This window comes from Astatotilapia calliptera, chromosome 19 (genome assembly GCF_964374335.1).
Source record: "Astatotilapia calliptera chromosome 19, fAstCal68.1, whole genome shotgun sequence".
Classification (NCBI taxonomy): Eukaryota; Metazoa; Chordata; class Actinopteri; order Cichliformes; family Cichlidae; genus Astatotilapia; species Astatotilapia calliptera.
Genome location: NC_137440.1, coordinates 1,897,648 through 1,912,271, shown reverse-complemented (window position 1 = coordinate 1,912,271; position 14,624 = coordinate 1,897,648). Strand labels below are relative to the sequence as shown.

At 41.3% G+C, this 14,624-nt stretch overlaps 1 protein-coding gene across 1 annotated transcript; it reads left to right on the top strand.

The window, feature by feature from the left end:
• Positions 1–1,299: 1,299 nt before the first annotated feature.
• Positions 1,300–12,278, top strand: cfl2 (cofilin 2 (muscle)). Its single transcript, XM_026152377.2, has 4 exons — positions 1,300–1,507; positions 3,871–4,178; positions 5,189–5,265; positions 11,312–12,278. Exons 1-4 carry the CDS (start codon positions 1,505–1,507, stop codon positions 11,422–11,424), a joined length of 501 nt encoding a protein of 166 aa, XP_026008162.1. The 5' UTR covers positions 1,300–1,504; the 3' UTR covers positions 11,425–12,278.
• Positions 12,279–14,624: the final 2,346 nt, after the last annotated feature.

Genomic DNA, 14,624 nt, shown 5'->3' with positions numbered 1-14,624 from the left:
CCAATGAGATACGATGAGAGATGACAACCCCAACCCCCGTCCCAAAGAAAATATGTAGACTAATAAAAAATTAGTAGTTAATGAAAATAATTTTAACATCTGGATTTTGTGTGTGTAGACCTGATCCAACTTCAACCTTGGCAGAATGGTGGTTGTGTGTGTGAGAGAGAGAGAATGTGAGACTGGCTGCAGGAAAATATTTTTTTAAAGTGTCTCCAGCCTATTATTATACATGATTCTGAAAGAGAGAGATCCTATTAACTTTAAGCGCCTTGAGACGACCTTCGTTGTGATTTGGGGCTATATAAATAAAATTGAATCGAATTTGTGAGCCGGCTCCCTGCCTTCCTGTATTGGGGTGCCTCGTTGAAGATCCACACTGGTCACATCAGTCTCACAGATATATGAGGAGAATCTCACACTCACACACACACACATATATATCTATATCATATAGATAGATAGATAGATCTATCTATCTATAGAGAGAGAGAGAGAGATATAGAGATATATAGATATATATATATATAGATATAGATAGATATAGAGATATATAGATATAGAGATATATAGATATATAGATAGATAGATATAGATAGATATAGAGATATAGATAGATATATATAGATATATAGATATAGATAGATATAGAGATATATAGATATATAGATATAGAGATATAGATAGATATATATAGATATATAGATATAGATAGATATAGAGATATAGATATATATAGATATAGATAGATATAGAGATATAGAGATATATAGATATATAGATATAGAGATATATAGATATAGATAGATATATAGATATAGATAGATATAGATATATATCTATATATATATCGGAAATCTCTGTCCAGAAGAGCGCAGTCCTGGGAACAGCTAAGATACTGCGCAGGACCCTCAAGCTCCCAGGCCTCTGGTAGAGGACCCGAGCTTCAAGGATAAACCGCCCGCAGGGGCGTGCTGGGTGTTATATAAATATAGAGAGAGATATCTATAGATAGATAGATAGATAGATAGATAGATAGATAGATAGATAGATAGATATTAGCTCAAACAGCTGAAAAGCCTATTTTTCCCAGCTCGGGCGTGTTGAATTCTATAAGAAAGCCATAAATAGGTGTGTCTGAGTCTTCTATCAAAAATTACAGCTGTCTTTATGAAGTTGTAGAAAAACGCTTTATTTCGCGTTTCTCGCTATTACATGCATTTGAATGGAGTTCTCGCTAAAACTAAGCTGATCTTGTGAAAGTTTACAGTGAAGAAAGAAGTAAACGAAGCTCTTTAAACATTGAATGCGCCTCCACAGCTCTTCCTGGTGAGTCTTACGGAGTGACATCGGTCAAGAACCGCCTCTCTTCCTCTTCCACTCCCTTCCAGACTCCCCCCTCCTTTCCTTCTTCTTTGGTCAGCCGGCCACATTCCCCGCTACCTTTCACCCACGAGAAATACCGTTCTGACAGCAAAGCAGTCCGGACAAACCCCGGGACAACATGGTAAGAACCAGCCGAAACGGTCCCGTGTGCTGGGCCGAGGTTCGGAGGAAGCTCATTGTTTGCGGTGCGGATCTGTGACACGCCGTTATTTGCGTCTTGGCGTGTAGCATGATGTTAGCTAGCATGGCTGCCGCTCCCGTTAATTAGCCGCTCTCTCAGCAGATTATTCGGTGTCTACGTGGTCGAGCCACCTCCGACATCAGGATTTAGTCTACTGACGTCGGTACATTGTCTTTCTTTAGTTTGTGTTCAAAGATTTTTATCCAAATTAACGGCCCGTATTGTGAGTTAAGCCAGGCCGGACCAGACTGGGCCGTGCCTAGCCGCAGGCCGTGTGGCCCGGGGCGGCCATCTTATTCCAGTTGATGTCCTGGTGCGGTGACGGGCCTGAATCCTGCGGGTCCGTGTGAACGAGGTTCGGACCGGATCCGGCTGGCTGGACCCGCTAGATTAAGGTGAATGGGGTCCGGAAGGCCCGACCGAGTCCGAGTGAATGAGACGGACGGTGACTGTGCAGTCTGTATGGCGGCCTGTAGGCTAAGCTGTGGTGCACCAGTCAAACCAGCCGGGGACTTCATGTCACTTCTGATTGTTTTAAAGAGAGCAGTCCTGATTCTCTTTGCTTTATTCTGAATTTATTAATGCATCCGGCGGTTTTCTTCATTGTTGTTATTGTTATTTATAAGCAGCTAATGCAGCAACTAACTTTGTGTAATCTGACTAATATGGATCAGTTGTTTGTGTATGCGCATCGATGTGTTTTTATACCTCGAATATTTTTCATTTGAAATGGAAACTCATTCAGTATTTGTGGATGCCGTTCTGTAGATGCTAAGTTGGAAAAGCATCACCATCATATTGCCTATTGCATTTTATCGTTTTCACTTATCACCTCTCGGTCTTCAGAATCCAAAGTCCAAACCAGAGATTGTTTTTATCATCAGAGACTTTGGGTGGAGCTGTCATGCCAGCTGTGGTCATCACCGTCTCCCACTTGTAGTGTTTCCTCAGGTCGTGGGTATCATCCTCCTTTAACATAGAAAGATACACTTAAACATTTGTAAACGTGTGTGTGTGTATGGGGGCGCGGTCAGTGCTGCATAGTATAACAAACAAAAAGTGTTTACATATTTGTCAAATATCGATCCAGTGATGCCAAATAGTGATATTTTCTTATGAAATGCAAATATAAAGCAAACTCGTTTTGTATCAGTTGCTCTTGCAGTCCACCAGATGGCGCAATTGAAGAGTTTTTTCCCCTTAGTGAGCTCGGCAGAGGTGATGACCACATGTGGGATAACGGAGGCAGAGATAGAAACGAGGAAGGTGTCATTTGTGTTTAAATCAAATTTCTGGACATTTTTTTAAATGAAATGGAAGTGATACATGGGGTCTGCAAGGAGTGTCATATGAAAATATAGAAATTCTACGAACATCAGGACTCATGTTACACCCAGGGATGGCTTTGCCTTCCTGTGTTAATGTTAACTCTGAATCAGCTCAACTGAAAAATGATCCAAGCCAAGTGCTGGTTGGCTACCTCCCAATTCAGAGCAAGCCAAGAAAATAACACTCTATCTGCAAAGACCTGTGTCTGTACAGCATTGTGGAAAATGCTCCAAACACTGGAACCCAGGTATGGGATACCATCACAACGTGGATTCTCTACAGAAAGAGAAGAGGCCGTTCCCGAGCCAGTAGGCGATAAAGCTCAGGAGGAATCTGACATCACTGAGCAGGATGACAGACCGACACCCTGTCATACCAGCCAGGATGAGGAAGCCGTGTGGGCTAACAGACTGGCTTGGTCACACTTATGATGATGTTGGAGCACCTCCAAAATTATTATCTGCCACAGCTGCAGAGGAGGAAAAAAGATCTCAGGAGGGCTACACCACTGGCACTAAACTGGTAGAAATCCCATGAGCAAGTCTGTCCTCTCCTGGCCATGCTGGGGGGAAAAACTCCTTTGTATCCCAGGTACTAGTGTTTTAATAGAAGTCTTCTCGATGGCTGGAGACATCGTCACACTTTGACCTCACAGCATGTTGATCAGCTCCTCTTTAAGAATCACAGTGTTGACTTTCCTAAGAATATGAACTTACTGTCGTTGGAGGCCGACCCGTGACTGCTGCTCTCAGATGCTGCTGGGCTTGTCTGTTTTCTCGCTGTGTGCTAGAGAATTTAAATACATGGTGTCAGCAGTATTAAACTTTATGTCACATAATATAAAATGTTATCAAATTTGGACCGGTATTATTGGAGACTATATTACAAACAGTTGTAGACTGAGGCTCCTCATTCTTTTTTGACATTTTGCAACAAATGAAGAGCTTCACTGAGTTACTGCCTCTTCTTTGCAGGCATCAGGTGTGACAGTGAACGATGAAGTCATCAGAGTGTTCAATGACATGAAGGTCAGGAAGTCTTCAACCCAGGATGAGGTGAAGAAGAGGAAGAAGGCGGTGTTGTTCTGTCTGAGTGACGACAAGAAGACAATCATCGTGGAAGAGGGAAAGCAGATCCTGGTGGGGGACATCGGCGACACAGTGGAAGACCCCTACGCCAGCTTTGTCAAACTCCTCCCACCCAATGATTGTAGATACGCTCTGTATGATGCCACCTACGAGACCAAGGAGTCCAAGAAGGAGGACCTGGTTTTCCTCTTCTGGTACTGTATTATTTGGGAGTAGTCAGGATTATGAGATCAGTCTGAATCTGGGCTGAAGTAGATGGGATGGGTGCAAGACTTTGAATACATAATCTTTCTCTGTGACAGTATATACATATGCTATAAATAATTTTCTTTACAAAGTTGATTTGCTGTAGTTTCCTCGCTGACAGTTTAACCAAAAGGCATTTCCAGTGGAAACTGGCCGACACATCCTCAGCATAACCATGTATAATATCCACAAAACTTAAAAAGAGGTCATACACACACAATACGGTAATATTATGTTGAAGCACAGTACGTATCGCTCCGCGAGGCTCCGCCTACGATAGCCGTAATGCTCCAACAATCCATCAAGCGGTGTGGCTTCGTAGCTCAGCAAAGTCGTACTAAAACATCTGACAGATTTTCGAGCGCCGTGCACATAAAATCGTTTCGAGGTCAGTAAACACAACCAGAGTTCATACATAAGGCACACGGGATTATAAGGGGCGCTGTCGACTTTCAGAAAAATCAAAGGATTGATTTTAAGTGCGCCGTATTTTCCAAACAACACGGTAATAACGACGGCCCGCTAGCATGCGCTACCAAAAATAGTGCTTTGTTGTGTATCTGACGGACGAAAGCTAAACCAGTTCCACACCAGTGAAGCTGCAGCATTTTTACAAACCAGTTCAGATTCATCTGTTTCATTCAACGATCCACTTTCACTCTTCTCATTCTCCGTCGCCGCCATGCTTTTTCGGCCATGTGCGTATGTAAACATAGGCACTGCGCGTGCACGTTTTAACCATATTCTATCGCGATATTTCATTTTCTTATCGTTGCCCAACATTATACCGGTGTTGCAGAGAACGGTATGATATAGCCCAGCCCTAGTCCTAAGCCTGAGCTTTTGGCTCGCAGGTCTTGCTTTTTCCATAAGCTGATCTCATTATTTGAACCTTTGTCACCGTTTAATGTGAACATCCACCATGACATCATGTGACTCTGTTTTTCTTCCTCCTCAGGGCTCCAGAGAGCGCTCCACTGAAGAGCAAGATGATTTATGCCAGCTCTAAAGATGCCATTAAAAAGAAGTTTACAGGTAAGTGTTCAGATCTGCATATACACCACTCTGTTATTTTTTTGGGCCATCATCGAGCCTCTTTATTGATGATGTTGTAGAGCTGGGCGATATGAGATTTTTTCATATCACGATATGTTTTTTTCATTTCAGGCGATAACGATATCTAACACGATATAAGCCAAATAACTATATTTGTAAGATTTAAATGTGCCGTTGCTCACAAGTAAAATGTGAAATAATCAGCAGCTTGTTTTTAAATATTTATTTCCCATAATAAGTTCAACAGGGTAGATGTACTTAAGGAACATGAGACTTTTTCAGATAAATAAAGGCAAATATTGCAAACTACACAAAAGGCAGCCGCTAAAGCGTTTAAGTTTCAAAATAGAACAAACGAAACAGACTAAACTGTCAATTCCACTTAGAAACAAAATATTAATTCTAAAAATAAATCTTAGTTTGTTTTTCAGAAGAACAGACAAAACTGACTAACTTTTGTCAGTATCAAATAAACTGAGAACTAAAAGGAAATTCTCAATCTCTCCTTGTTGTATAGCTTAGCTTTTCAAACAGTTTTAACAGTTACTTTAGTCTGACAAAAGCCGAATGACGAATTAGCGCTTCCAGTCAGAGACTGAGGCTACGTACACGGGTATTTTTGAAAACGGAGATTTTCCGTTTTCGTTTTAAAAAATAATCCCGTCCACACATAAAGGCAGAAATGAAGGAAAACGCTGCTATGAACATGCCAAAGCAGCAGGTGGCGCTAGATTCCTAACCGTGCAGAAATGTTGGCCAATCAGAAGTCTAGAAGCCTCGGTGGGAAAAAGTAAACAAAGCTGGGGCATAGAAGCAGAACCGAGTCGTATGTGTGGAGGGACAGTAACTGTGTGTATATGTAAGCATTTAAACACTGCAGAGAGAAGAATTAACAGTATTGTAGAAATTCATTTCACCGAAACAATAACGTGGCGCACAGTGTGACGCATGCACCAGTTTATTGTATTTCCAGACTTGCTTTCGGCACAATTTACAGTGCACGCTACTCTGTTTTTTGTCAGACTTGAAATAGCCGAAATACCTTCACACTACGGAGCTTCTATGGCTCTTCCGTTCGACAATCTCTCCGGCGTTGGAACCATCATCTGTTTTCTCTTCGGTCACGCTCGGTTGATTTTTCTAGTCGGCACACTCATTTCCTCCATTACCCGCTGGCTGCTTCCCAAACAAACCCACGTGCGGCTTGGCACTTGTGCCGTACGTTACAAGTCACGCGACGTGACGCTGCGGCTGTGATTGGTTCGGCTCTACTTAATTTGGATTGGCTGATTTTTTATTTATTTATTTATTTTTTTTAAGAGGACAAGAGCGGCGAGGTCTATCGCGATAGCTTAATTTCTCTATCGAGTAAAAGTTATATCGCGATACATATCGTTATCGTTCTATCGCCCAGCTCTATGATGTTGCTTATTTTTAGGTAGAAGCACGAGTCGGAAGTTCACGCGTCTGACACACCTGTGGTTATGACATTCACTGCTTAAAAATTTCATGGTCCAAAGTTTGAACATATATTCCTGTGAAATAGCTTTTAAAGGGGTGGGGGGCTTGGGCTGAGACCCAGCCTATTCATTTGTCCTCTGTAATGCAATTTTACTGTATTTATACAGCGTCAAATCACAACAACAGTCGCCTCAAGGTAGAGCCTACAATTAGGGCTGAGCGATATGGCCTAAAATTCATATCGCGATATAATTTGAAGCATGTGCAGTAACGATATATATCGCGATATATTCTTTTCTTCTGTATAACATATTTTCCACACTATAAGGACTTAAAATCCTTTAATTTTCTCAAAAATCGAGAGTGGGCCTTATGTATGAATTCTGGTTGTGCTTACTGACCTCGAACCGATTTTGGCAGAAATCTGTTAAAAAATGTTTTAGTACAACTTTGGTAAGCTGCACTGCTCGATGGATTGTCAGAGCATTACGGCTGCCGTAGTGAGGAGCTTCCCGGAGTAATCTGGGTCCAAAACTCCGTCCGTTTCAGGTCCCAAAGTCAAACGAACACTGAGAGTTAAAAACGGTCTAAATTCTTTCATCTTTAATAAAATGATCAGTGTTGCTGCTTTACCAGGTGTATTAAGTTTTACATCCATGAAAACAGAATTTATTAAATTTAACGGAGTTAGAAGAAAACTAAACAGCAGTGGCATTTGCAGGGTTACTGAAGTTGGACTACCTGGTACATAATGTTGTGCTACGTGATTGCTAGCGACACAGCTATGTTAGCATAACATTAGCACAGTGAAGCTGGAGGATGAACGCCAACTTTTTTTCCACTGGATAAAAGTTAACGTGAAGGTTTCTGGTGGTCAGGGACAAATGCAATCGCATAGCAGGATGCTGTACACGGGCCAAACTTCAGTCAGGAGAACAACTGAGATTATTCATCCACAATACGAGCTTAGTTATTAATATACTGCAACAACATGGGAATAAAGAGAGAATTCAACATTAATGAATCAATGTTACGGAAGTGGAGGAAGCGCAGTTTTTGGCTTTCCCCATATTTCAAAAGTGCTTCATCTCTTTGCTATGACTCTCGGCATAATTTGCAGATGATAATGGCTGTAGCCGCTGCAACGCTTTCGACTAAAACATGCGCAGTTTGATGACATCATTAACATGCACTATCGCCATAGAGCGGTATAGTCAAAATCTCTATCGTTGGCCAAATTTATATCGTTTCTATCGCCCACCCCTACCTACAATAATACATACAGAGAAAACCCCAACAATCATATGACCCCCTATGAGCAGCACTTTGGCGACAGTGGGAAGGAAAAACTCCCTTTTAACAGGAAGAAACCTCCAGCAGAACCAGGCTCCTGTGTGAATATCATCTTGGTTTTTACACAAAGTGCAGGGAAAAAAACAAAATTTTTTTTGAAAGCCTAACATAAGTAATAGAATAAAAAGTTAAAAATACACTAAAACCCACTCAGAGTATGGAAAACAATGATGAGGACAGCTACTGTTTTTTTTGTTAGGATTATTTGTGATTGGCTGAGTGGGTCCAGGTTATATTTGTTGGGTTCAGGTGTTGTGTTAAGAAACCTGTATGAAAGAGCAGACGTGGCGATTTTAGTCAAGTCAGAACAAGTGACTGATTTAAAAAGAATAGGGCTAGATTTACAGTAAAAGTAATGCACGGAACAGACAAACTCGTAGTAACCAAATAAACATGATAAATGCATGAAAAAACTCACACAGTAATAAAAAAAGACCTTCAGGGTTAGGGTGGTTCACTCCTGCCAGCTCAACATGTATTAAAGCACCGCCCACCCGCCAACGCAATGCTACTGTCAGTGTTGGGTAGCGTTACTTTTCAAACTAACTTGTTCCATGATTATTGGCAATAAAAAGGAAATTTATTACCGTGTTACCTTCTGAGAAAACAGGAGGACAGGACACATTACAGTAGTTTTTGCCATAGAGGGAGGTGGGATTATTGTAGGGTTATTTTTCTGACCCCTTCCCAGAAGAGTTATAACCTGTTACAGCTGCAAAGGGTGCACATTAAACCCGAGGGTTTAAGAATGAGATATCATTCCAGGTGATGTAATTGAGAATAGGGCTGTGCGATATGACCAAAACCTCATATCCTGATATAAGACATCTATCGTCCGATAACGATATAAATCACAAAGATTTAACATTTTCTGTAAATTCTGTGAATCTCGGGCAGCTCGACTTGCGTGAAGTGTTTCCAGCTGGGCGTCGTGTAGCTGGAGTCTTGTGTTTTAACCGATGCATTAAAGGATGCATTTTTAGACATAAGTTGTAACGGCCGCCATTGTCTTTGTATTTATTACACGGCGTGCTGCAGGGAAAAGCCTGTTCTAACGTTTGAGTCTAAGGTTTATTTTTTTAGCACCTGACGGCTCTTTGCTTCTCGTCCGTAAACACTCTGCATACTCTTTCGAGTGATTCAGTTTATTTTGGAAAGTCTCAACAGGATCTTGAGCTTTATTGTGAAAGGTTTATGTGGAAAATAAACAAGTGGAGATGCGATGGTTTTACCGTCGTTGTTGCTAACGACAACGCATAAAAACAGGCGCTTGTCCGTCTGTAGTGTGGTTATATTAAATATAAGAGAAAGAGAGAACTTAACATAGCCACTACAGTGACGATCAAAACCATGAAAAAATATTGCAGTAAACCGTTTGTTTTGCGACACCACGAAACAAACGATAGCATAAAATGAAACAACAGATGTTTTTATATCGTCATCCGATATATCGTTATATCGAACAGCCCTACTTGAGAAGGGAAGCACTTTCAGCTATAAGTGTATATTTGGGAACTGCCAAATTGATTTTTCTGTTTTTAGAGCTGCTGCTCATTCATCTCAGTTCAGTTTAATTTTTATAGAATCAAATGACAACAGCAGTCATCTCAAGGAGCTTTATTTTGGGAGGTAAAGAGCCTTCAATAGAGAGAATGACCTCTGCCACTGTGAGACGATCCATAGGTTAGCGAGGTTAACGTGGACCTAACTGAGAAACCAGGGAGCACTGCACATGCCCAGTCAACAACTTGTCAATCTGACTAATTGGACCCTAATTTACAAAATTACACATTGCTCGCAGTATGATTAGCGAGTGAAACCAGGAACACAGGAGGAAAATGTTTGCTGAGGTTACACAGTGAGCGGTTGTTTCCTCATAGACTGCAGCCACACGAGTACCCATTAGCTTTGTTCTGTGGAAACCCCACAATGTGTCTGGAAAGTTCTTTTGGTTGTTATGCAGCGTTGGTCAAGTTACTTGAAAAAAGTAATCAGTAACTAATTACTGATTACTTCCCCAAAAAAGTAATCCCGTTACTTAACTGATTACTTATTTTCAAAAGTAATTAATTACTTAGTTACTTTTTAAAAACACGATTTACACCCTGAAGAGGTGATAAAGTGATAGCTCTTTCAGCCCAATTCTACTTTTTCTACATAATCCATCATACAAAATGTAATCAAATGGAAAAGTCTCTTTTTAAAACTTGTTTTATTAGTTTTAATCTTTTAACTTTATGCATCAAACAAAAATGTAATTATATGCAACATTCTCTGACTTGAATAAATTAGTTTAACATTTAAACCTATTTTCTGCAGATTCCAGCACATAAAATATATTTTTTGTGTTTACACTCAGTCTTTCAAATAGATGCAAGTAAAACACAGCAGAAAATAAATAAAGTCAAAGACTCAGCGGTCCTGTTGCTCTATTTTCACCTGTAAAGCAGGAGTGGGGCAGGCGGAGGGTTACCCTGGTGCAGGTGTGCCGCGGTCAGTGGAAGAATCCGCGAGTTTCTCTGAGTTTCCCATTACGTCGTAGCTACTCGGTGCTTGTTGGAAGTTTAGGGGTTTTTTCGCTGTAAAAAGAAGTTTTCTTCCCACGCACAGCGGACACTAATGATTTTGTCACTTTTTATGGAATCAAACTCAAAGTAAGGTCAGTACTTCCACGCTTTAAACGCTGCACACTCACACTCTCTCTGCACTCGATATATGATCCATTGTTGATCTGCACACAGCTGTTGTCACTAACGTCGCACTCGCTTACGTCACTGTCGTGAGACATTCTCGCAAAAAACTCACGGTTTTAGTAACGCAGTAACGCAGCGTTCCTACGGGAAAGTAACGGTAATCTAATTACAGATTTTGCAATAGTAATCCCTTACTTTACTCGTTACCTGAAAAAAGTAATCAGATTACGCGTTACTGCCCATCTCTGTTATGTACACACATCTCCTATTGCTTTCTTCTCCGTGTCACAAAGGAAACAATTCCAACAATTTTAACGTCGTTTGACGACATCAGTGTGGGAGCTGCTTCGTGTTAAGATGCATTTCATGAAATAGAAAATTACATGGAAGGGATAAGGAAGTGGGCTGATACTGTTTCATCTTCAAAGAAAAAGTCATTTAATATTATATTAAATGGAATTTCTTCATGAACATTGTGAAGTGTTTGTACATTGTGCTGAGTGGGTGTGTCTCCACAGGTATCAAACACGAGTGGCAGGCAAACGGGCTGGATGACATCCAGGACTTTCGCACACTGGCTGAGAAGCTGGGCGGGAACACGGTGGTGTCTCTGGAGGGCAAGCAGCTGTGATGTCTCGGCGACAAACTGAGCAGAGTCAAGCCAACCGCCGTGCCATCCAGACTGAAGCACCTGACCCCACCTGAACACCACTGCTTCACCCAGCAGCTTGCTCTGTCTGTATCAATGTCCTGAAGGAGTTAGCATCTTTAGGCCTCTTTGTTTTCTTTTGGTTTTTGTTCTTTTTACTTTCCCTCCCCTGACATTAAGAAGATCTCATTAACATAATGATATGCAAACACCTCCCAGTTTGTTGCCACATGACTTCTGTTCACCTTTCAGAAACAAACAAGAGATGACACTACCAAACCACAGGAAAGGCTGTCTCTCTCACACAGCCACTTTTGCCAAAAAGTGAAAGACGCAGCCACGTGTGTTGAAAGCGAGGGTTGCGCCTCCAACAGCACACAGGTCACACTCACCATGCTTTTTTGACTTTATTTATTATTATAAAGTGTTTTTTCTCTCTCTCCAGTATGTTTCAGCCAGACAGACACTGTTAGACTATGCATTCAGAAAAGATTACCCAGCACTTTCTGTTGAAACACTACAGGTTAAGACAGCAAAGATCTGCATTAAATTCTCTGTATTTATGTCTCCAAGATAATTTGTTTACCTCAGCTTTCATTCCTGTTGGACTCACTACTTTCTAGTTTTGGTCATCGCCTTACTTTCAGTTTGAATGTAACTGTCACACCAGAGTTAGAGTGCACTTTTATTTTGTAAAGAAACACTAAAGGATGCAGATTTGACCCCAGCAGTGAGAGACTACCCCACAACAACACGACATTTGGAGCCTTAAAGTGGAACGTTGTTTCTGAGATCAAAGGAAGCCACTTTGCAATAAAAGCCTGTGGCAGAACTGATGCCTCCGTGCCTCGTCTCTGTTAATCATGGGGAGAAATGTAGAAACTAGTGAAATCGACATCGCTGACATGGAACACAAACGTGTTCTAATGCCCTCATTAGACAAGCAAAATGTCTAAAGAACGTTCTTTGGATGCTCTACTACTTACCCATTAAGTAGTAGTGTATTCAACAGTAGAACATGGAGCCCAATTTTAAATCAGACTGGTCTTAGAACGTCTTAACTAGCATATCGACAGAATTCCTTCAAACTTTATAGCCTTCATTAGAAATGTGACTTTACCACAACCTTGTTAGACCCTCATTAGAACTTATGGGTTATGGATAAGTAGCACATTGGGATATATTGGCAAAAACTCCAGACCTATCAGATCTGATAGGTCTGGAGTTTTTGCCAATATATCCCAATGTGCTATCAGATCTGATAGAACCTATTATTCTGATGAATTTAGCAGAACCCCGTTTGAGACTGGATGGCTTCAAACATTGTGTGACCTCCGTAAAGGTCTCCTTAAAATTTAGACTGTAGGGAACAGAACTAAAACTCTGGAGTTTCAAGTTGAACATTGGAAACTGTTTTTCTAGTGATCTCTCTAGAACAGCGTGTGAGTGTTCCAACGGAGTGATTACTGTCAGTGGACGTCAGAGCCCTCGTGCTTTTAATAAAACTGGAATCCCACCTCGACCATGTGCAGCATGCTGTCTATAACTAAAGTAACAAATGACCACATGTTGAAACATAGAATTTTATTGTAAATAAGCAGGTTGGCACTAAGCTGGGGCGATCGTGGCTCAAGAGTTGGGAGGTCGCCTTGTAATCGGAAGGTTGCTGGTTCGAGCCCCGGCTCGGACAGTCTCGGTCGTTGTGTCCTTGGGCAAGACACTTCACCCGTTGCCTACTGGTGGTGGTCAGAGGGCCCGGTGGCGCCAGTGTCCGGCAGCCTCGCCTCTGTCAGTGCGCCCCAGGGTGGCTGTGGCTACAAAGTAGCTGCCATCACCAGTGTGTGAATGTGTGCGTGAATGGGTGGATGACTGGATATGTAAAGCGCTTTGGGGTCCTTAGGGACTAGTAAAGCGCTATATAAATACAGGCCATTTACCATAAGCTTGCATATTCTATAAAACAGGTCTGTTGGGACACTAAAAAATAAAAACAAAATAATTAGTTTGAAGCCTAAATGCAAAGGTACCAAAGACAACAGAGGCTCATTCTGGAAAGTCTAAAGTACAGAGGCACATGTGAACTTCAGGCCCTCATGTGACTTCAGATTCGTTGCTGAAAATTCTTCTACATGGGCTGAGGAACACATTTGAAAACCGCTGGACCAATGTTCAAACTAGAAAATTTCAAATGTTTTTTCTTTGCATGTGTCCTCGCTTTAAAAAAGAGAGATTACATTTATCCTGTCTTCAAAAGTCCCTGAGCAATGTCTTTACATCATCATGTGATGTGAGTGGAGCCCTCTGGTCAATAACTCTATACAGGCCATCATAAAGTGGACGCAAGGAGAGGTTGATGAAAACAAACTGAGACGAGTCCAACGACTCCAGATCAGCCTTAATTGAATCGAAAAGAGGGACAAAGTTGAGCTTGAACAGCTGATAAGAGGGAGAAACCCTTATATAAATAAGTAAACCCAGTAGGAGACCACGAAATGGAAAGGGAACAGTTGTAACCGGAACTGTCAACAAGGAACCCAAGGGCATGGCCTCTGACTTGGCAAAGTTAATCTTATAGCCTGAAAATGCACCGAAAGATGAAATTACGGGGGAGGGAGGTTTCAGGTCGGGATAAGAGCACCAACATATCATCTGCATATAAAGAGATTTTATGTATCTTCTCTTTAACACAAATACCAGAAATTAAAACATCCTGTCTTATGGTCTGGTTCAGCGGTTCTATTAAAGAGTAGAGGACTAAGAGGATCGCCCTGCCTATTTCCACGGTGGAGAGCAAAATTGCTGGAGCGCATCCCGTTAGTTATAACTGCTGCGACCGGGGAGTTATAGAGAACTTTCACCCAATTTACAACAATTTCACCCAATCCAAATTCCTCTAAGGCAAAAAATAGATACGACCATTCAACGTGATCAAATGCTTTTTCTGCATCAAGAGAGTACAAGGAATGGCTCATCAGAAAGATGAATAACATTAAGAAGTCTCCTCATGTTATCAGAGGAGTTACGCCTTTAACAAAAACTGTTTGGTCCTCATTAATTATATAGGGGAGTACCTTCTCGAGTCGTAGGGCTAATATCTTAGAGAGTAACTTCAAGTCTGAATTCAGCAAGGTAATGGGCGTATATGAAGTACATTTATCACGGGGTTTACCTTTTTTAAGAAT

Coding starts and splice junctions, on each gene's coding strand:
- cfl2 (XM_026152377.2), top strand. Junction 4,179..5,188: donor GACCTGGTTTTCCTCTTCTG/GTACTGTATTAT, acceptor CTTCCTCCTCAG/GGCTCCAGAGAGCGCTCCAC. Junction 5,266..11,311: donor CATTAAAAAGAAGTTTACAG/GTAAGTGTTCAG, acceptor GTGTCTCCACAG/GTATCAAACACGAGTGGCAG.